General features: G+C 47.7%; 1 protein-coding gene across 2 annotated transcripts; it reads right to left on the bottom strand.

The window, feature by feature from the left end:
- Positions 1–810: 810 nt before the first annotated feature.
- Positions 811–20,646, bottom strand: CCT7 (chaperonin containing TCP1 subunit 7). Of its 2 annotated transcripts, XM_047781772.1 has the most exons (12): positions 20,481–20,646; positions 14,611–14,764; positions 13,440–13,546; positions 10,704–10,829; positions 9,147–9,199; positions 8,390–8,561; positions 5,718–5,882; positions 4,456–4,644; positions 3,475–3,572; positions 2,944–3,076; positions 2,005–2,211; positions 811–1,176 (listed from the first exon to the last, which is right to left on the bottom strand). In XM_047781772.1, exons 1-12 carry the CDS (start codon positions 20,484–20,486, stop codon positions 955–957), a joined length of 1,632 nt encoding a protein of 543 aa, XP_047637728.1. In that variant the 5' UTR covers positions 20,487–20,646; the 3' UTR covers positions 811–954. The 2 variants fall into 2 exon arrangements, with proteins under 2 accessions (XP_047637728.1, XP_047637729.1); XM_047781773.1 differs by lacking the exons at positions 9,147–9,199; positions 13,440–13,546; positions 14,611–14,764; positions 20,481–20,646 and having other exon boundaries at positions 10,704–10,765.
- Positions 20,647–21,124: the final 478 nt, after the last annotated feature.

Consider the following 21,124-nt stretch of genomic DNA (forward strand, 5'->3'; position numbering starts at 1 on the left):
CCAGCATCAAACAAGTAGATGAGCACTTAGCCCCACAACTCTGAATCAGCTACAGGTAGAACAGCTGAAAAAAAATTTACTTTTAAGAATCATCAAGTTAGGAGAGATGCCAAACTCCAAGTCTGGACTTGTCACCACCCCATTCTGCTTTTGAGTCCATCTAACCAGGAGTGGCTAGAACTCCGAAGATTTAAAAAAAAACAAAACAAAACAAAACAAAAAAAAACACTTCCCAGGGTCAGGCAGTGGCTTGAGGCGACAAAATCATTTACCTCTAGCTTCAACAACTATTAATTACAGCTAGCTGCAGGCCAACTCTCAGGACTAGCATCACATGAGAAGTAGTTAGCTTATTTGTGCTGGCCCTTCATTCCAAACTTCCCCTAGCAGAAAAAAGCGGGAGGGACCCCCCCCAAGACCATTGGTAGCTGAAGACCAGGCGGCTCCCTCAGCCAGGTCCTCAATGGACTTACTTCTAAGGAGTCTCCAGAATACAGAGAGGCCAGAGCCGAATAAGATGATGTCAACAGAAAAGGAAGCAATTCCGCCTCTCCCAGCTGCTCCCAGGACTGAGAAAGCAACCTAAGTCAAACTTCCAGACCAGGGGCCGCATGGGCGGAGGCCCCCCCACCCCGCAGAGTGGACCCACGTGCTGCCTCAACAACTAACTACTACAGGCTGCAGAGGACTCAGCTTGAAGGCAGGAAGGTAATGTTCTCTTTCCCACCACTGGGTGAGTACATAAATCCGGAGATGAAATCAAAACATGTATGAGTAAAACCCTTGTGCCCATATAACGTGCAAGATGACTTCTAAGTCTTAAGTTTTATTTAAATAACCTTCAGTGAGAACAGAGGGTCAAATACTAGCCCTTCCTTGTAATTCCATTTGACCAAGACAGAGTGAGTAAGAAGCGCAGGCTGCAGGGCGCTCGTGTGAGGGCCGGGGTGCACCTCAATGAGGGCGGCCACGACCTCGGCCCCGGCCAGCAGCCGGGGGAGCGTCCACTGTGGAGCGTGGGTTCTTGATGGTTTCGTCCACGGACACGATAAGGCAGGCCGCCTCAGAGGCGGCGGTCAGGGCATTGATCCGCACCATAGCGGGCTCCCACACAAAGGCCTCGAAGTTGTCAGCGATGTCCTCGTTGTTGATGTCCACCCCATACCACGTGCCCCCCTGAGAGGGCAGAAAAAGGGGGAAAGCCATACAGAACTGCTCCAATTTCCTCCTGCACATCCTCCAAGCAGCGGGGATTGTTAGGAATCAATCCTCAGCCTCTGAACCTGCTGGCATCTCCCCGAGGCGCCTGGAAGCGCATCTCCTCCCACCCCTGCCCAGACTCCCTCTCTCCCAACCTTGGAAACGTGGACCACAGGAGACCTCCGGGCCCCTCCTGGGTCACCTGGGGACACTAAGCCAAACCACGCTTCTCAAGAGGAACAACTTCCAAGTCCTTATCTCACTGCTTCCGTGAGTCCCTATTTTACACATAAGGAAACTGAGGCACAAAGAGGTAGAGTGACTTGCCTCAAGTTCTAACACAAGTCAGAAGCATGGCCACTCACTGCCACAGCACTAAGCATTTAACATCTCTAAGTGAATATTTGCTAAGTAGGAGAGGAACAAATTAAATCCTCAGAGAAGCCACAACCTGGAGCCAGGTGAGCCATAGCTGGACTGTGGTCAGCAGGGCCTTGGGTGCTTCCCGACCACACTGAGGAACACGGCACACAGAATCAGCGTGTGTTCCCATACAGGCAGGAGGCCACAGGGCTCCAGGTTCCTCTCATTTCACTGTGGGGAGCGATCAGACCCTTGGTAGGAACCTCCAGCCCTGGCCTGGGGCTTTCCTCCTGACCTTGGAGGAGGCAGTCAGCTGGTACTGGGTTTGGTTCCAGCACCATGACCTGGGCTGACCACACAGGGCTTGGGTAAGCACAGCACACTCCCAGAACCTAGCCTCATTCACCCAATCCCTGGACCCCGAGGAGAGGAATAACCCACCTGGGCATGTCGAGCCCGCAGTTTGTTGAGGATGTTTGTGGCATCAAAGCCAGCATTGTCACAGAGCTGCCGTGGAATAATTTCCAAGGCCTTGGCATAGGCCCCAATCAGTAACTGCTGTTTTCCTGGAATGGTCCTTGAGTAATCTCGTAGGTACTTGGAGAGCTCCATCTCGATAGCACCGCCCCCAGCCACCACTGAATCATTCTGCAGAGATGAGACCCAACCTCTCAATGCAAGGGGTCCCTTGGGCCAAGCTCCAGGCATGGCCAAATCAGGCCACTCTAGCCCAGAAAGAGGGTGGCTCCTCCGAGTTCCCGTCGTGGCGCAGTGGTTAACGAATCCAACTGGGAACCATGAGGTTTCGGGTTCGATCCCTGGCCTTGCTCAGTGGGTTAAGGATCTGGCGTTGCCGTGAGCTGTGGTGTAGGTCGCAGATATGGCTTGGATCCTGCATTGCTGTGGCTCTGGTGTAGGCCGGCGGCTACAGCTCTGATTTGACCCCTAGCCTGGGAGCCTCCATATGCCATGGGAGCAGCCCAAAAAATGGCAAAAAGACCAAAAAAAAAAAAGAGGGTGGTTCCTCATTCCCTCCCTCAGCCCCAGCCCCAGGAAGCCCAGGTCCAGCACAGCTCAACTTCAATCTGGTGAACCTTATGGTTTCTGACCACCTTCAAGGTCACCAGTAGCTTGAGGGGATGGGCACAGTCTCTGGGATGGCTAATATCATCAGTTCCACAGCTGCTCACAAGAACAGGTCTAAGGCCTTAGGGCAGCCATGACTTTATGATCATACTTTAAGATCTGTGAGACGAACCAGGGCCCACAAGCCCCACATGGAAGGACAGGCTATACAGGGAAGGAATGACCCCACAAATCCAGGGTCTCAGCTTGGAAGGAGGAGTGAGCCGTGCAGGGTGGAACCCCCCAGCCTAGTACCTTGATGGCCCTCCTGACAATCATGATGGCATCATGCAGGGACCGCTCTGTCTCCTCCATAAACTGCTCAGCGCCACCACGGAGGATGATAGTGCAAGTCTTGGCCTTGGGGCAGCCAGTGAAGAAATTGTACCTACACCCAGGGTCAAATCATACATGTGAACTCCTTTCATACATGTAAACTCCTTTCGGCTGCCAACCCCCTGTGTTTTGACTTCATCAAGTCCTCCTGACAGTTGGCACTGCTCTTCTGTTCCTCACTAAGGCTCTCCAAGCCCACCCTTAAAGACATGTTCTTGGGAAGGTCTAGGGCTGCACCACAGGAGCAGAAAGACTGCAGAGTTAGACTTTAGACCCAACTCCATCTTCTGCCCTCCTGAAACACTATATATCTGAACTTTTTATGCCCAAGAGATGAGGCCTGAGAAGAGTAGCTCATGCTGTAATTACCACACCGAGAAGACAGCAGAAGGCCACACCCAGGCAGGCCCCATCAGCTAAGCACACAGGGAACCCAGGCCTATGGCTCACCTCTCGCCTCCAATCTGGGTCTCTTCAAAGACTTGGCAGCGGCCCAGCACGTCTGATGACAGAGCATTCACACTGGTCTGGATGGAGCCTCCGCAAGCCTGAGGAACACAAGATCATCTGGCAGTGAAGGTTCGCACGAGGCCAGAGGCGAGCTTCCTGCCACCCAGTTTTTTTTTTTTTTTGTCTTTTTGCTATTTCTTTGGGCCGCTCCCGCGGCATATGGAGGTTCCCAGGCTAGGGGTCAAATCAGAGCTGTAGCCACTGGCCTACACCAGAGCCACAGCAACGCAGGATCCGAGCCGCGTCTGCGACCTACACCACAGCTCACGGCAACGCCGGATCCTTAACCCACTGAGCAAGGGCAGGGACCGAACCCGCAACCTCATGGTTCCTAGTCGGATTCGTTAACCACTGCGCCACGCCGGGAACTCCCCTGCCACCCAGTTTTAAAGCCAATTCCCGTGTTAGACTGCCATGGTGCCCCAGAGCTCTCTGTACTATATGACCCACTCTCATCCTTGACTTCCAGGCTCCCTCTTCAGGAGGAGTGAACAAAACAGAACTAAGACACATGAAGGGCAAACAAGCCAGGTTAAAAGGAGACAGTGACCCTTTGCTTCACCCAACACCGCTCCCCCGCCAAACTAGGGTGCTCTGGGTCCAGCAACTGAAGGCAGGATCAGTGCTTTAGACCCAAAGCGTCTGTGGTGAGGTGCTCAGGAAGAAAGGGAGAAAACCTGGCTACAAGCATCAAGATTTGCGCTTATCCAACTAATCCTAGCACTATAGCTAGGTGGCCTCAAAAATCCAACTTCCTCATTGTCTTGGCGAGACTTTTACACACTGAGCACTTGCGTAATGACTAGTGTTTCATGACCCCCAGGCCCAAACCCCACAGTGTACTCTAGCATGTCAGCGTGGAAAGAGAAAACCCCTGTGGGGCCACAGAGACCCAGAAGCAGCCTGTCAGAGTTCAGTTACCATCATCGTCCTCTTCAGATCCTCCTCAGGCACTCGGCCGGCACAGAACATGTCCCTGTCAGCAAAGTACTGGGTGGCCACATCCCCAATGGGCAGTTTGGACAAGACGACTTTGGCTCCGGAGTGATAGATCCTCTCTAACTTGTCATAGAGAATGTTCCACTCAGCATCGACAATTGCCTGATAATCCTGGAAAGCCCAGAAAAGGATGAAGATGCTCTGGAGTACAGGTTAGCGTATGTGGTGGGTTAAAATACAACTGCCCCCCAACCATGAAACATACTGATTTGAGAATTAACAGCAGTAAACTGTTCCTCAGTCAGAACAACAACAAAAAAGGACCCTCTAAGTTAACTTAGGAACCTTAGGAATCACATAAAACTTTCTTTTTTTTGCTTTTTGGGACCTCACCCGCAGCATACAGACGTTCCCAGACTAGGGGTCGAGTCAGAGCTATAGCTGCCAGCCTACACCACAGCTACAGCAACACCAGATCTGAGCCGTCTTCAACCTACACCACAGCTATGGCAACGCCGGATCCCTGACCCACTGTGAGAGGCCAGGGATCGAACCGAGTCCTCATGGATACTAGTCAGATTCCTTTCTGCTGAGCCACGATGGGAACTCCCCATCTAAACTTTCAAACACAAAAGAAGAAAGTAACCCTGGGACTGGGAGCTACTCCAGAGCTGGCATTTGCCAAGGTGGGAGACATAGTTTAGCCTGGCCAAGTTCTAGCCTCCTCTGAGGTGCTGCACGCATGGGGTTCCCAACCACATGACCTTGTCCCCAAAGGCCATTCTGCATAGGAACATATTTTCCAAGAATACATTACAGCTGGGTGACACTGCTACCTCCAAGAGAGCCTTGGTGAAATCACTAATGGGAGCACACCTGTCCCTACAGCGTGGGAGCCAGTCTAGAAGAGGTGGAGCCCACATCTGCCCAAATAAGAGGAATTAAAACACTGGGATCACTCTATTGCTGGAGAGCCCCTGCTAGCCCCTTCCCTGGGGCCCGAGGATAACATTTCAGCAGGTTGGCCCTACCCCAACCTCCTCAGGCCCAGGTCACTCAGAGAACAGACAGTGAGAAAAGAAGTGGGCATGGCATTTAGACATCAATATTTAGGGGGACAGGAGGAAAAAGAAGCCCATAAGATACCTGAGAAACAGAGTCAAGCCCAAGTTGGCCACGAAGGCCCAAGTGGTTGGCCCAGGATGCTGCCCATTTCTAAGCCACTGGCAGCTGGTAGGACCTACCTCAACAGTGTGGACTCTGATTTCAGCATTATCCTTCTCAGCTTTCAGCTCGAGCTCGACGTTTAAAAGGGCAATCATTGGATTATGGTACTTTTTGGGTTGCATTTCAAACCCAGCATAAGAGAAAGTCTTCTTAAATGCGACACCGGCTACAAGCTGGGACTCCTGTTTAAAAAAATAACAGTTCAACAGTTCAGCAATGGCACGAAATGGAATCAAGTCAGTGGTGTGCTGGACTAATGCATGTCCATTTCTGTGAACCTGAGTTCACCATGCTTTTATTTCACTATTGTAACAAAACTTTTCGGTCTTCGTAAAAGCTAGGAAAAACACAAAACATTTTGGTGGTCCCTTCGGCATCAGGAAAATTATTCGGCTTACTGAGGCCGAGCGCAAAAGAGAGATGAAGGAGTATCTGGGCTGTCCTCTGTCCTCAAAGCAGGTGCCAAAAGACGCACTCTGATCCCAGCCCCTCACCTCCTAGTCTTCCCTACACATATGTACGCATACCCCTCCCTACCTGGATACACCTGTGTGCTGGAGCCTAGATGCTTCCTCTTCCCAGGAGATGAAAACAAAAGGTCACAAAGGTCAGAAATTTCCTGCACAGTTTCCGAGCTATCACTGTGGCTTCTTCTCCCTATCTCAGTCTCTCAAAACACAACTTGTTTCACACCAGCATGCTGTGGGGTGGATTTAGCAGCAGGGCATAATAGAAAGCGTGCTGCACTTGGGAGCAACTTCAGCACAATCAGAAGACTTAGATTCAAGTCTCAGATTTCTTACTCAACGCCCTAGTCATTTCCCGCTCCCTAAGGGTGTATTCAGTTCAATGACCTACATGCGCTCTGCCAGCACTAATCTACAATCCTAGCCTACAATACTATAGCCTATCAGCAAACAATTGCTACATCATTCAAATCCATAGCCTCCTAAAGGGGATGATAGCTGAGCTGAATCAAGATGGCTGAGCCAAAATTACTCAAAGAGAAAAAAAAAAGCAAGAGGATATTCTCAAGAGGCAGAGGCAGTGTGGTGGAATCAGAGGGTGAAAAGCCATTTGTAGTTGCTGGGATACAAAAGAGGGCGAGGACCAATTTAGAAGAATCTTAAAGGCTCTGCTAAGGACTGGCTCTTAACCTGTAGCGGGACCAACCCCAAAAGGCTTTACAGAGTGTAAATTGGGGAACTTTACTCTGTAACAAAAAAACAGAATGGACTTAAGAGATGCAAGACTGGAGGAAGGGTGACCATCACCACGACAACAGTCTAGTAAGAGGCAGACAGAAGAAATAAATACAAACTGGTTGGTAAAATGAGACAATGGTGACCAACAGGTTGTGGGAAGCCGGGAGTAAGATGGCCCTAGACTTCTGGACCGAGTGACTGAATAAAAGTGGTAATACCAACTATGTCAAGGGCTACGGAAATACTATATGCTTGGAGGACAAGGTAATGAGTTCAGGAGCAGTGAGATCCAGGACTGTGAAGCTCTAGAAGTGTAAGGACTGAAGATACAGATCATTGAGCTTTCAGGTAATCCTGAGAATGTTAATTACTACCACTACATATTGAATTATCTTAGGGCTTCACATGCATTTAAGGGACATGGGACAGTCTGAGGAAAACATGTGTGGTTTGGAGCCCTGGCTTTCTCACTAGTTAAGATTATTAGTTCTGATCCCTAGTTTAGTGAATGCCAATCCAGTCTCAAAGGTTTCTGGAAGTAGGAAGGCCCAGGAGAAGATGGAATATTGCTACCAAAGCAGTGTGTGAAGAAGCTGGGAAGCCATGATATAGAGAATGGCTTGAAACGTGAGTGGTAGAAGGGGCAGAAGACAGGGGCTCAGATGACCAGACTCCTTCCAGCTTCACCACATGAAGAGCACCTCAGCCCACTGACTGCACCATGTCAGGAGGAAGAAGAGGGAGAGAGACAGAATGTCAATGCAGTCTGGAGGGGCAGAAGTCAAAGAACAGAAAGCAAAGGGCCAGGATACAGTATTTCAAGCAGGTCTCGCCCTGTCCAAATCACTTCGGGCTGAGACTGAGGAAAAGTAAAGTAAGCAGTAGGGCAGGTCAGAGGATCAGAAAAGGTCCAAAGCAGCACAGAGACACCAAAATCAAAGAATGTTTCTAGACAGATTCTTGTGTTAAAAAAGAACAAAGTTATAGTTGTGCTGTGCGGTAAAGTAGCCACTAGCCACATGTCACTATTTGCATTTAAATAAGCGAAAATTAAAGCAAGAGTGACACAGGGGACATGTGTTTTTTCTTTTAGGATCTTCTATTCAGTTTGTATTATGTATCATTTATTCAAAATAAATGAATAAAAGGGCCATATCACCTGGAGAAGAATGGACTGAAAACTACTTCTCATATTTAACGAGAGGGTTTTAGATAATTTATCACAGCTGACTCTATCCCTTCGCACACGAACATTGACAGTCTGAAAATCAGCCACTTCAATCTTCCATTCTGCTGATAAGTACAGATTAGCAGACATTACAAATGTCCCTACAGGAGACAACAGCCTCCCACAGCAGGGTGGAGAGTACAGCTCCACTCTGCATTCGCGTGCAACGGTGCGACGAGTGTCCTCTCCTCCTACACCAAGTTGCCTGACAATGTTAAAAAGCAAGAGCCTCCTAGGGAGGCCACAGCGGGCTTACCTCTAGGGCTCCGCCCTGCACCTTTTTGATTCCAATCATTTTAAGCTGCAGCAAATCATCGAGCATCATCACTGCATCCACTACCATCTTAGCAAAGAAGGCTTTCTGCTGGGAGATCAGCTTGGAGCTCAGAGCAGTCATGGCACATTTCTCTAGCAGCTTCCTCTGTTCCCTGGAACACAAGGGTGGGACCTGCATCAGGCCTTGAAAGCCCCTCTTATCTGATTATTTTTTTCTAAATATTTACTATTTTTTTTTATTATAGTTGATTTACAATGTTCTGTCAATTTCTGCTGTACAGCAAGGTAACCCAGTTATATATACACACACACACACACACACAAACACACACACACACACATTCTTTTTCTCAGATTATCCTCCATCATGTTCCACCACAAGTGAGTGGATATAGTTCCCTGTGCTGTACAGCAGGATCTCACTGCTCACCCACCTCTTACTCGATTCTACTACAATGTGGAAATGGTTTCCATTCTAGCTTCTAGACTCAGCCCTCAACAACTTCATCTTCTCTATCTTCAGGGCGATGATCAGTGACAGATGGCAACTGCAGTAAAGACCTCACAGGCGACAGCTCTTAAATTACAGTCTACAGCCTCTCTTGTACTCCATGGGCCCAGCCAAAGTTCCAGCAAGAGCCAAACAGCCTCAAGCCCACATGGGGTTTCCAGCACACTTCTACATTGAACCTGGCCATGGGAAGTCAAGGTTCTGACAAAGCCCACCCCAAACTTACACTTTATCTTCCTTCTTCACAGTCACGGCAATCTCTTTGATCTTGTTAACTGCCTGCCAAGAACAGAAGCTGAGTGAGTCTCTCATGCTGAAGACAAACTGGAGGAGAAGTGGATCCCAATCTCTCTCACTAGTTCCTAATCTGTTAACTCCCAAATCTTAGGCATTTCTACTCTACAACTGAAGCATCAGGGTATATCCAGGATTTAGCTCTGGCTCTGCAAGCAACACATTGAAACAAATGAATGGAAGCACACTATGACACTAGATCAGGACAAAACTTTGGCTTATGAGAAGCACCCATGCCAACTTCTAGCACTTTACATATTAAGTATTTCATACAATATACTATACATATTATACTCATATGTTAACATGGTATGTTTTCAAAGCTCTCTTTTTCAAAATGTATTCTTTCATACTTACTTTTCATATACGACTTCATTTTATTTTTTTTGTCTTTTCTAGGGTCACACCCACGGCATATGGAAGTTCCCAGGCTAGGGTTCTAATCAGAGCTGTAGCCATCAGCCGACACCACAGCCACAGCAACGCGGGATCCGAGCCGAGTCTGTGACCTACACCACAGCTCACGGCAATGCCAGATCCTTAACCCACTGAGTGAGGCCAGGGATTGAGCCCACAACCTCATGGTACCTAATTGGATTCGTTAACCACTAAGCCACAACGGGAACTCCACGACTTCTTTTAATGCCACCACCCCAAAACAGAGAAAGTAAAGAAGGTAAGGCATAGAGGAACTGACTTGCTACAGGTTATAGTATGAAAGTCAAAGGTCAATAAAAACAAGATCTCAGGATGTGCCATGAGGTACTCGACAAAAACAAAAACAGCTCTGGGAGTTCCCGCTGTGTCGCCAGTTAAAGATCTGGCATTGTCTCTGCAGCGGCTGAGGTTGCTGGGGAGGTATAGGTTTGACCCCCAACCCAGCACAGTGGGTTAAGTATACAGTGTTGCTGTACCTCAAAAGATTCAATCCCTGGCCTGGCAAAGTCCACAGGTGCAGCCAACCCCCAGCCCCCCAAACCAAAAAAAACCCCCAATGAAACTCTCACTGAGATCCTATAATTTGTCAACATCAGGAAACCTGAGACTTTAAGAGATTAAATAATACACCTAGTCAATAGCTACTGAATGGTACGACTGAGATTCCTAGGGACCAGAATTCAAAAAATGTCCAAAGGAGTTCCTGTTGTGGCTTAGAGGAAACAAACCTGACTAGTATCCATGAGGATGCTGGTTCAGTCCCTGGCCTCGTTCAGTGGGTTAAGGATCTGGCGTTGCCGTGAGCTGTCATGCAGGTCACAGATGTGGCCCGGATTCCATGTTGCTGTGGCTGTGGTGTAGGCCGACAGCTGCAGCTCGGATTTGACCCCTAGCCTGGGAACCTCTATGTGCTGCGGCGTGGCCCCAAAAAACAAACAAAACCCCAAACAGAAAATGTCCAAGGAAGCCTGTTTCCAGTCCCTCCGCAACCCAGGAGAGGTAGGATCCTAGGAGAACATGAAGGCGCCCAAGTTCATCAGCACTCCCTTACCAGCTGAGTGGCAGTGCGGAAAGCTCGGATGATGATCTGTGGGTGCAAACCTTCTTCCACATAGGGTTTCACCTGCTTCAGAAACTCTGCAGCCAGCAGGGTCACTGAGGTGGTGCCATCACCAACCTAGAAGAGGATGACAGGAAATTCGCGTTTTCTCATGTTCATGGATAAAGCCCTGAAAGTCCATTCGTAGGCAATCTACCCATTTAAACTGGATGCCAAGCCTTTTCCAGGAAGCATAGCTTTTTACAACAAATAGAAGGAAGGTATTGGTAGTTAGGTATCTATTCCCATCAAATGGTCCTGGGCCACAAAATTAACTCCCCAAAAAGCCCTATTCTCCAAAGAGGACTGAATTGGACAAATTTACCTAAAATATGAAATCATACATGTAAATTAACTGAGAACATTTAAATTATGTACAAGGCACTATGATTAGTAAAACAGTTTTGGTCATGCTTCTAAGACACGCTTACATGTTCTAATAACCATGGTATAGCAAGAGGTATAAGATAAATATTCTTTAAGGAGAAAAAAAATACTATAGGAGCTTACAAAACAAACCTCTAAGGCCCAGCCAAAGTCCTTTGTATTTATTTTTTAAACACTATTCAGGGAGTTCCTGTCGTGGCGCAGTGGTTTACGAATCCAACTGGGAACCATGAGGTTGCGGGTTTGATCCCTGTCCTTGCTCAGTGGGTAAAGGATCTGGCGTTGCCATGAGCTGTGGTGTAGGTCACAGACGCGGCTCAGATCCCACGTTGCTGTGGCTCTGGCATAGACTGGTGGCTATAGCTCCGATTAGACCCCTAGCCTGGGAACCTCCATATGCCACAGGAGCAACCCTAGAAAAGTCAAACAAAACAAAACAAAACAAAAAACACTATTCAAAATAAGGAGGTTACTAGTCTGCTAATTTTTTTTTTTTTTTTTGGCTGTGCCTATGGTGTGCAGAGGTTCCCAGGACAGGGATCTGAATCCTGGCTATAGTGGTGACCAATACCAGATCCTTAACCTACCGGTCCACCAGGAAACTCAAGCAATTTTCTATGATGGGATCTAATAAACCCTACTATTGTTGTATCTTTTTTTTCTTTTTTGGCCACCCTGTGGCAATGCCGGATTCTCAACCCACTGTGCCGGGAACCTGCAGAGACACCACTTATCCTGCTGTGCCACAGCAGTAACTCCTACACCTTATCTACTTTTTTTCCCTTTTTAGGGCTGCACTTGCGGCATGGGATTCCCCGGGCCAGGGGTTGATTCAGAGCTGCAGCTGCCAGCCTACACCACAGCCACAGCAATGCGGGATCCAAGCTGTGTCCTCGACCCAGGCCCCAGTTTTCAGCAACATCAGATCATTAACCCACTGAGCAAGGCCAGAGATCAAACCTGCATCCCCATGGACACTAGCCAGGTTCTCCTGAGCTCCAACAGGAACTCCCCAAACCTTATTTTTAAAGAAGGAGAAAAAGAATATGAGCTTTTAAGAAAACTGGCTAATTTGGGAGTTTCCTAGTGGTCTAGTGGTTAGGATTTGGCACTTTCACCAGTGTGACTTGAGTTCAATTCTTGGTCTGGGAACTGAGACCTCACAATCAGCCACTGCTCACCATGCCCAAAAACCCCAAGAACCTGGCTAACCTCTGATTAAGAAGAAATTTATTTTTAACTCACCTATGTCCACCTATGTGCAATATACAGGATTTTAGGGAGGACAAAAGCTTACTGTGGTGAAGGGTTTAAACTGTTAAATTCCTGGACAGAAAGGGATTCCCTTGTTGAAAACATTAACAGATCAAATCTAGATTCTTCTCACTTGAATTTTATATAAGCCATACTGTTTTATAGGATACTGGGTTGTAAAAGATGTTTCATTATAACTTTAGGACATACCTGTAAGACTCTGAAATGCAAACTTGTCTCTCTCAACATTTATTACCAAGACCTCAGTGTTAGAAATGATTTTTTTTTTCCTTTTTCTTTTTAGGGCTGCACCCATGGCATACGGAGGTTCCCAGGCTAGGGGTCTAATCAGAGCTACAGCTGCCGGCGTACACCACAGCCACAGCAACACAGGATCTGAGCCATTCCTGCAACCTACACCACAGCTCAAGGCAATGCCAGATCCTTAACCCACTGAGCGAGATCAGGGATCAAATCTGCAACCTCATGGATGCTAGTCAGATTCATTTCCACTCTGCCATGATGGGAACTCCCTAGAAATGGTTTTTTAAGAGGCAGATGGGTTAATGTCGCTGACTTGCACAGGTTAACATGGTTAAAAAAAAAAAAAGTAAACTGGAGGAGTTCCCATCATGGCTCAGCAGAAACGAATCTGACTAGCATCCATGAGGATGCAGGTGCAATCTCCTGGCCTCTCTCAGTGGGTTAAGGATCCAGTGTTGCCATGAGCTGTGGTGTAGGTCACAGACACAGCCTGGATCCTGAGTTGTTGTGGCTGTGACACAGGTTGGCAGCTGTAGCTCTGATTTAACCTCTAGCCTGGGAACTTCCATATGCTGCAGGTGAGGTTCTATAAAGACCAAAAATAAATAAATAAGTAAATAAGAGACTATCAATTCCATCTAAATACTTTTACGAGCATGCATTATTACTTGTGAAATTATAATTTTAGATATAAAATAAGAATGTTTTAAAGGAAGGAGCACAAAGGAGCAAGCAGACATGTGTTTCAATCTCCACTGATACACATAGGCTTGATTTTCCTACCTCCGCATCCTGGGATTTGGCAATGTCCACTAAAGTCTTTGCTGCAGGATGGACAACGTCAAGGAGTTTCAGAATTGTGGCCCCATCATTAGAAATTGTTGCTTTGCCTTGAAAGGGATAAACACAGAGTAAAAACGTAAAGACTTTTTCTTAAGTTGTCTTCTAGTTGGAGTTAGAGCCCATGTACACTTTACTGGGATGGGACAGAGGAGCTCGTGGTGGGAATGAACTGATCTTTTTACATAGCTCTGAGTACAAAGGGCCACCTAAAATCACACATTTCCAAACACTAAGAACTCCCGATTTTTCTTTTTTTTTTTTGTCTTTTTGTCTTTTTTGTTGTTGTTGTTGCTATTTCTTGGGCCGCTCCCGCGGCATATGGAGGTTCCCAGGCTAGGGGTTGAATCGGAGCTGTAGCCACCGGCCTACACCAGAGCCACAGCAACGCGGGATCTGAGCCGCGTCTGCAACCTACACCACAGCTCACGGCAACTCTGGATCATTAACCCACTGAGCAAGGGAAGGGACCGAACCCGCAACCTCATGGTTCCTAGTCGGATTCGTTAACCATTGCACCACGACGGGAACTCCCGATTTTTCTTTTAACAGCAAATAGCATGCCTTTACTCGATGTAGAAAACATTTAAAAAAATAAGAATGAATAACCATTTAGATAGTCTTAAGAGTTGATACCCTAACAACTCACTTGTAAATCAATACACTAAAACATAAAGGAGAATTTTGTCTCAGCAATGTGATACAATGAAAGTGACCACAGGCAACTCCAGGTTCTATTTTGTGTTTCTAGGACAAATCACAAATCTCTCTACAAGGTGACACGCTCCTGAGCCTGGCTTCTTCTACGTATATTCCCTGGGGGCTCAGCATTCAGGACAGTGCATGAAACGGAATCGCTTCATCTTGAGCAATCCTTCAGAGATCTTAAAAGCACTGGGATTTCTTTCCTGCACTTGTGGCATTCAGAAGTTCCCCAGCCAGGGACCCTTGCCACAGCAGTGATCTGAAGCAGTCTGAACACTGGGTCCTTAACCTGCTGTGCCACAAGGGAACTCCAAGCAATGGGATTTCTGATGCCAAACTCTGCTAGCTCTGAACACTCTAGAGGAGCCTACTCTTCCGCACAGTGGACTGAGGAACTCTGCAGACTTACCTCGGCCATCCACAATGAGCTTGTCCATGCCACGGGGGCCCAGGGTGGTTCTGACAGCCTCGGCAATCACCTGGCAGGCACTGATGTTACTTACAAGCTGAGGGATGCCTTGGGAGCTATCGGTCCCCTCTTTCAACAGGATAACGGGTGTGGGCTAAAGAAGGAAGAGCAAATGACTGGTTTTGTTTTTGTTTTAAAAATCATTCATTTCATGAAACTCAAGGAGGGAGAGGAAATGTGCTCCCTTCTCCCTAAACAACATAAGTATTTGGAGGCCCGTTTAAATCACATTCCCCCACATCCACTTCTCAAACAGCTTCTACCTCCAGAGACAGCATGCCCTACAGGAGTGCTAGAAAATGGTCTGAAAAGCACTGATTTAGTCAAAAAGAACAAACCAAGTAATGTGTTCTCTGGTGCCTAGCTAAGTGAGCACAGCCTTTTCAACTTCTGACCCTATTCCCTGCGCTTAGGAATCAGGTCACAGCACAGGAGGAAGCAAGCCATGCTCCTCATCCACCTCCAGCAAACACCCATTTATCTGCATTATAGTCTAACTGTGGAGAGATAGATGGGGTACTGATGAGGTGCCAAAAGCTTCAGATGTTGTCCTGGACATGCCCAGGCAGACAGCTTTACCAGTGATGTTGAGCTGGCCTGTAGGGAAGTGGACAGGCAGAGAAACAAAGAGCACTTTGTCCTGCCTCACAAAATGACAACAAATCTAACTTGTACGGCAATGTTTCCATCTCTCATGCTGGTTCCATAAGGACTCCTTAGGATCAATTTCCCACCAGATACCATAAATGAGTTTTTCTCTATTTTGCATCGGTCTCCAGAGCAGTCACCATTCTTACAGAGGTTTTATCTGCAGACTTGCTTAAAAACTCTGGGAAGACAGGGATATCTGCTTATTTTAAGGGGTCTGCTTAGGGAACTTTTCTCTAGTAATCATTAGCACAGACAGTAAATTCCTCAGCTTAGCAAAGAAGACTGCTTTCTCTCTGCATCTAAGCCTTGCCTTTAGAGATGGGCTCATGAAACAGATCCAGTCTTCCCAGTATTTCTAATTTTGAGTGTGAAACAGAATACAGTAAAAGCAAATACTGTTTCAAAACTCTTGTTATGTTAGTTATGGGTGTGCTATTAGGCTCTGCACTGAAATTTATTTTTTACTGTGAACTGCAATATAAAGTTTGAAAGTCACTGCCCAGGCTCACCCCTAGGGGGTACTTCAGGTATCTGAGCAGGAAAGCACAGGGCTGTCTCTGCCCAGCGATAAGAAGCCAGAAATTCACACACCAGAAGAGACTAACAATCCATGAGATTGACTCCATATTAACCGGGCAATTACTAAAAGAATTTGACTCCTTTGGCCAGTGCCTCTGGAGGGAAGTGAGTAAGCCGAAAACGGCACTAAGGCTGACAAGCAAGCAGCAACAACATCACTACTCACTTGTAACTATAGTAAGGAGTTTAGATTTTATTCCTACAGAGAAGGGAAGCCCTGGAAAGACTTTTATTTTGTTCTTTTTTTTTTTTTTCCTTTTGGTCTTTTGTAGGGCCACACCCGAGGCATATGGAGGTCCTCAGGCTAAGGGTCCAATCGGAGCTGTAGCCACTGGCCTATGCCAGAGCCACAGCAACTCGGGATCCGAGCCACATCTGCAACCTACACCACAGCTCACGGCAACGCTGGATCCTTAACCCACTGAGCAAGGCCAGAGATCGAACCCGCAACCTCATGGTTTCTAGTCGGATTCGTTAACCACTGAGCCACGACGGGAACTCCTGGAAAGACTTTTAGCAGAGGAATAGCATAATCTAATTTACCTTTGGAAAAAACCCAAAAAAACTATAGAAAATGGGTAAAAAGAGGCAAGATATAATGTGCAAACCCATAAAAAGATGCCCAACAAACTCTAACAGGTAAGAGTGGTGGAGATGAAAGTTCTGACACTTGGATACTTTGTTTGCTTTCAACTTTTCCTAACAAACATATATTTTACTCAAAAACAAACAAAAAAACAAAACCAGTTGTCTCTGCTGCAGAGGTGCAGGTCTGGACCCTGGCCCAGTGCAGTGGGTTAAGGATCTGGCACTGCCACAGCTGCAGCTCTCATTCGATCCCTGGGCTAGGAACTTCTCTACGCCTCGGGTGTGGGAAAACAAACAAAAACTTTTCACATAATTTCCTAAATCTGAGGCTCTAGTGCCAGGCATGAGCTGGAAGAGAAATTCCTTCCTTTTCATGGAAGCATCCAGGTTTGATGGCCAAAAATGGCTTCTCTAAACTCTGGGCATTCCTGCAGGTTCCTCACACAAGGAAAAGCATGTTCCCCATGACCCCCACCTTCTCCCCCGTCCTGCTAAATTGCTCCTCAGGGCAGCCTCGCATCACCTCTGGTCCAACGCTGGCCTGGATGGAGGCACACTTTAAATCAAAAACCAACTAGAGTCTTAATCTCTTCCTATTTACTTCAACAGATTCTTTCACTTCTCCAAGGCTAACTTATTCAATGTCTTTATAAACTTTTTCTCACTTCTACCTCCAAATTGTACCATCACCTACAAAAGCCACACTGCCAGCTTTCTACCAAAACCACTTTCTTACCACCAGGCCAGCAACTCCTCAGGACCTCCTTTCTTTCAAGTTTTCTCAACAGCAGTTAACATGGGCATCTGGAACATAACTCTCCCTGCTTCTGCTTCTTTTTTGAGGGGCCACGCCCAAGGCATACGGAAGTTCCTAGGGCCAGGAATCAAACCTGCACTAGAGCCGTGACGCCAGATCCTTAACCACTAGGCCACCAGGGAACTCCCCCTGCTTCTTCGTGAGCACAATATTTATACTGTCATTCATCTTAAAGTACAAACTTCCCAAAAGTAAGGACTACAGTAATCTCAAGGTGCAGAGTACCTAGATCTGGCCACATATGAAGCAATACACAAAAGCCTTTGGTGTTGAAAATTCAACCAGTTATATATTAGGTGGCCCTTGAACAACATGGGTTTGAACTGTGTGAGCCACTCACATCTGGATTTTTTCAATAGTAAACACCACAGTACTCCACAATCCAAGGTTGGCTGCATGCACAGATACAGAGGAACTCTGAAGATGGTAGGCTGATTAAATCATATGCCAAAAAAAAAAAATTTTTTTTTTGTCTTTTTGCCTTTTCTAGGGCCACTCCTGCGGCATATGGAGGTTCCCAGGCTAGGGGTCTAATTGGAGCTGTAGCCACTGGCCTACACCACAGCCACAGCAATGTGGGATCCAAGCCATGTCTGTGACCTACACCACAGCTCAAAGCAACGCTGGATCCTTAACCCACTGAGCAAGGCCAGGGATTGAACCCGAAACCTCATGGTTCCTAGTCGGATTCGTTAACCACTGCTCCACGACGGGAACTCCCCACATGCCAATTTTTGACTGAGGAGTCGGGGTCCCTAACCCCCAAGTTGTTTAAGGGTCAAATACACTTGAAAGTGTTTTTTAAAAGCCATGAAATAAGTTGGCACTCACTTCTTATTTTTGGAAAATCATCAGCAGTATGGTGACACTAAATTCACTAAGAATTCTTAAGTACAATGCAGGAAAGGCTTGGAAGCAGCTGACCACTGTCCTCAAGTTGCCTGCTTCGCAGGCCCTACAGAATGGCAGGCTGGGTACAGAGATCCTCTGGGGAGGGAAAGGTGGCAGGGCTAGACTGAGGATGGGTCCTCTTGTTTCAGTTCCCTGGGGGCAGACACTGTTATGGAAACCCGAGCTTTGGTACCGAAATTACCTTCCTACCACATTTTTACTCAAAGAAACAAGAGCAGAATCCAGTAATCCAACGGTATCATGGAAGATTTGGTCATTTCAGCTTAATGATCGTCTTCATCCTCCTTAGAAATTTTTATTAAGCACTGTTAAGCTTGATGTTCTACAAAACAACAGGTGTTCATAAGCCAAGGCAGGCAGCGCTCAACACCACAAAGGCAAAGACATACATACACTCAGCTCAGCTGTACCAAAGTAACAGGACTGAGCTTTTTGGGGGACCCTTTTACTTCTCTTCCAATCACAGAAGGCTTCCAGAATATCAGTTACCAATTCAATAACAGCAGGAAGAATTCTTGGTGACTGAGGTTTCAAACACCCAAATAAAGAGATATAAACAGCCTGTACAGCAGGGAAACAGAGCAGGAGTCAGTTCAGGAAAAACCCAAGGGGGTGTGGTCTGGAGCCTCTTGGTGAAGGGTTTCATCACCAGTCAGAAGAATCTTCGTTCTGATCCTATTCTTTGAAGGCCAACCAAAACTTACTGTAGCCTTGGCAGAAAGATTACAGGGAAGAAAGGAAGCAAGTGACCAGCTAGCAGACTAGCTAACATACTGCTTACTACAAGCTGGGCTTCATAGGTACTCACTCATTTAACCTCCTCTAGAAGACTGAGGGCCAGCAATGAAATAGCACGCTCAAAGTCATACACCTAGGAAGTGGCAGAGCTAGTTATAAACCTAGGTATTCACTGTGTAGCTCCAGGGCCCTTACTCTCAGCTGCTCTACCGTGTTGCCTCTGCAAAGAAAATGAAGATGACTTCAGGAATGTTGAAGATGGACTGAAAAAGGCAGTTCTGGAGGTATGAAGGGGAGGGGGTATACAGATTAACACCAGCTTCCTTCCTTCTTTAGGGTACAAATAGGATTCACGGAGCACTTGATAGCATAATGAACACCTCAGAGGTGTCCATTTGCAATCTACTAGGACAGAAAGAACCTGAGGAAGCAGGAAAAGAACAGAGAACTGAGTTGGATTGATAGGCTAAAATGAATGCATGAAATGCCAAGTGTACAGAGAACACATGAAGCGCCCAGCTTGTAGGAAGCAGCATGTTAGCTAGTCTGCTAGGTGGTATCTTAGGGTTTTGCCTCAAGCACTTAAAAGCTGGCCCTGTTCAACAGCAACTCCGGAGACCACCGAGGTTTGGGACCCAAGGAAGGTACCTGCAGCTCTGAGATGGAGAAAGGGATACTATGGAAAGGGGGGGTGGGTACAGAGAGCCTCCCAGATTCACTAACCGCCCTAATTTAAGAAAACGAAAACTAGAGTTAGGTGGCCAACTAGGAAAGCTGTCTAATGTCACATCTAGGGTAGCAGACAGGGTCAGAGTCAGAGACCGGGTCTTCCTACGTCTAAAGCAGGGTGCCTATCTGCCCTAGCCATTCTTCTGGCTGAAGAGTTGCACCTGCAACAACCAGCGGAGCCCCGCACATTCAGTAGGCACTAAAGATGACTTTACTTAACGAACAAGTGAATGAATGAATTCAAGTACGAGCAAAAGGGTCTGTTTCCATTTGGTAGCAGCTGGCAGGGAGGGAGGCAGTGAGCGACCATAGCTGAGATCCGGGGTTCCGCTCAACATAAGGTCCCCATGCTGCCTCGGCCGGTCCTAGTGAGCACCCGGCTTTACACTCGCATTTTCCAGTGCAGCCAGAAGTTCCAAGCCCGGCCGTCGACCGCGTTATGCACGCTCAATCCGCAGTCATTTCACCCGGGTCGTGACTCTGGGGGGGCGGGGGGGTGTCCAAAAACCAGCTTGCCAACGCGGGTTCGCGGGTTCCGAAGCACCCTGGGACTTGTAGTCCCCAGCCGGCCCGATCAGAGCCTTTCCTCCAGTGCCACAAAGCCCTCGCCCAGGAGCCCTACTCGGAGCCCGGGCCCAGCAAGGCCGCGGCGGGCCGGGGTCACCCACAGACAGGGGTCGGGGCGAGGACCGAGTCATTAGGCAGAGGAAAGTCCTAAGAACCGGCCTTTGCCGGGCGGCGCCAGCTACCGACCAGATGGCAATGGATGGAGACGGATGCGCGAGACGCCACTCACCATCATCTTGTAAGCTTATCCAGTGGCCCGCTACTCCTCTTCCCTGCTTCGCGCCCGGGCCGCCCAGCAACCCCACAATCCTCCGCGCCAAAGAAGTCCCCAGAACCTTCGCCAAGCAGTTGGACCGGGAGAGGAAGGGGATGGGCTACTTCCGCCGCTCTATGGTTCGCTACCACAGAGTCGGCGTGGCTAGAAGGTCCAGAGGCTGGTCCTCTGCCGGAGCTGTTACAGGAAGTGTTGGTAATGGAAGGGTCGCGGGCTTTCGAAAGTGTCATTCTTTTTGAGTATGTAGGGTCCTGGCTCGGCCCGCGTCACCCACTAACTCTAATTCTATTCCCCTTCTCCCTCTGGAGCCAGACCAAGGAATGAAATAAAGGCAAACATTTATTGAACGCTGAGGGACAGTTTTTGCCAAGTAAACATTTGATGTGAGTGATCTCATTTAATCCTCACAAACCTATTGGTATTGTTGTCATGCCCACTTTACAGATGAGGGAACTGAGGCCGAGAGGTTAGGAAGGGTGTCCAGAGTCACAGCTGCATAGTAAATGGTAGAGAAACAGGAGCGGACACCTAGCCCCTATGCTCGCATTCTGGCTCGGCACTGGTCAGAGCTTCCTCGAGGGTCGTGTACATCCGGCCAC

This window comes from Phacochoerus africanus, chromosome 5, assembly GCF_016906955.1.
Source record: "Phacochoerus africanus isolate WHEZ1 chromosome 5, ROS_Pafr_v1, whole genome shotgun sequence".
Lineage (NCBI taxonomy): Eukaryota > Metazoa > Chordata > Mammalia > Artiodactyla > Suidae > Phacochoerus > Phacochoerus africanus.

What these genes read in the sequence shown, in the direction of transcription:
- CCT7 (XM_047781772.1), bottom strand. An exon ending in TGCAGGGCGGAGCCCTAGAG is followed by an intron (nt 5,883 to 8,389) that starts GTAAGCCCGCTG and finishes TTTTTTAAACAG; the next exon opens with GAGTCCCAGCTTGTAGCCGG. An exon ending in TCAGAGTCCACACTGTTGAG is followed by an intron (nt 4,645 to 5,717) that starts GTAGGTCCTACC and finishes TGGGCTTTCCAG; the next exon opens with GATTATCAGGCAATTGTCGA.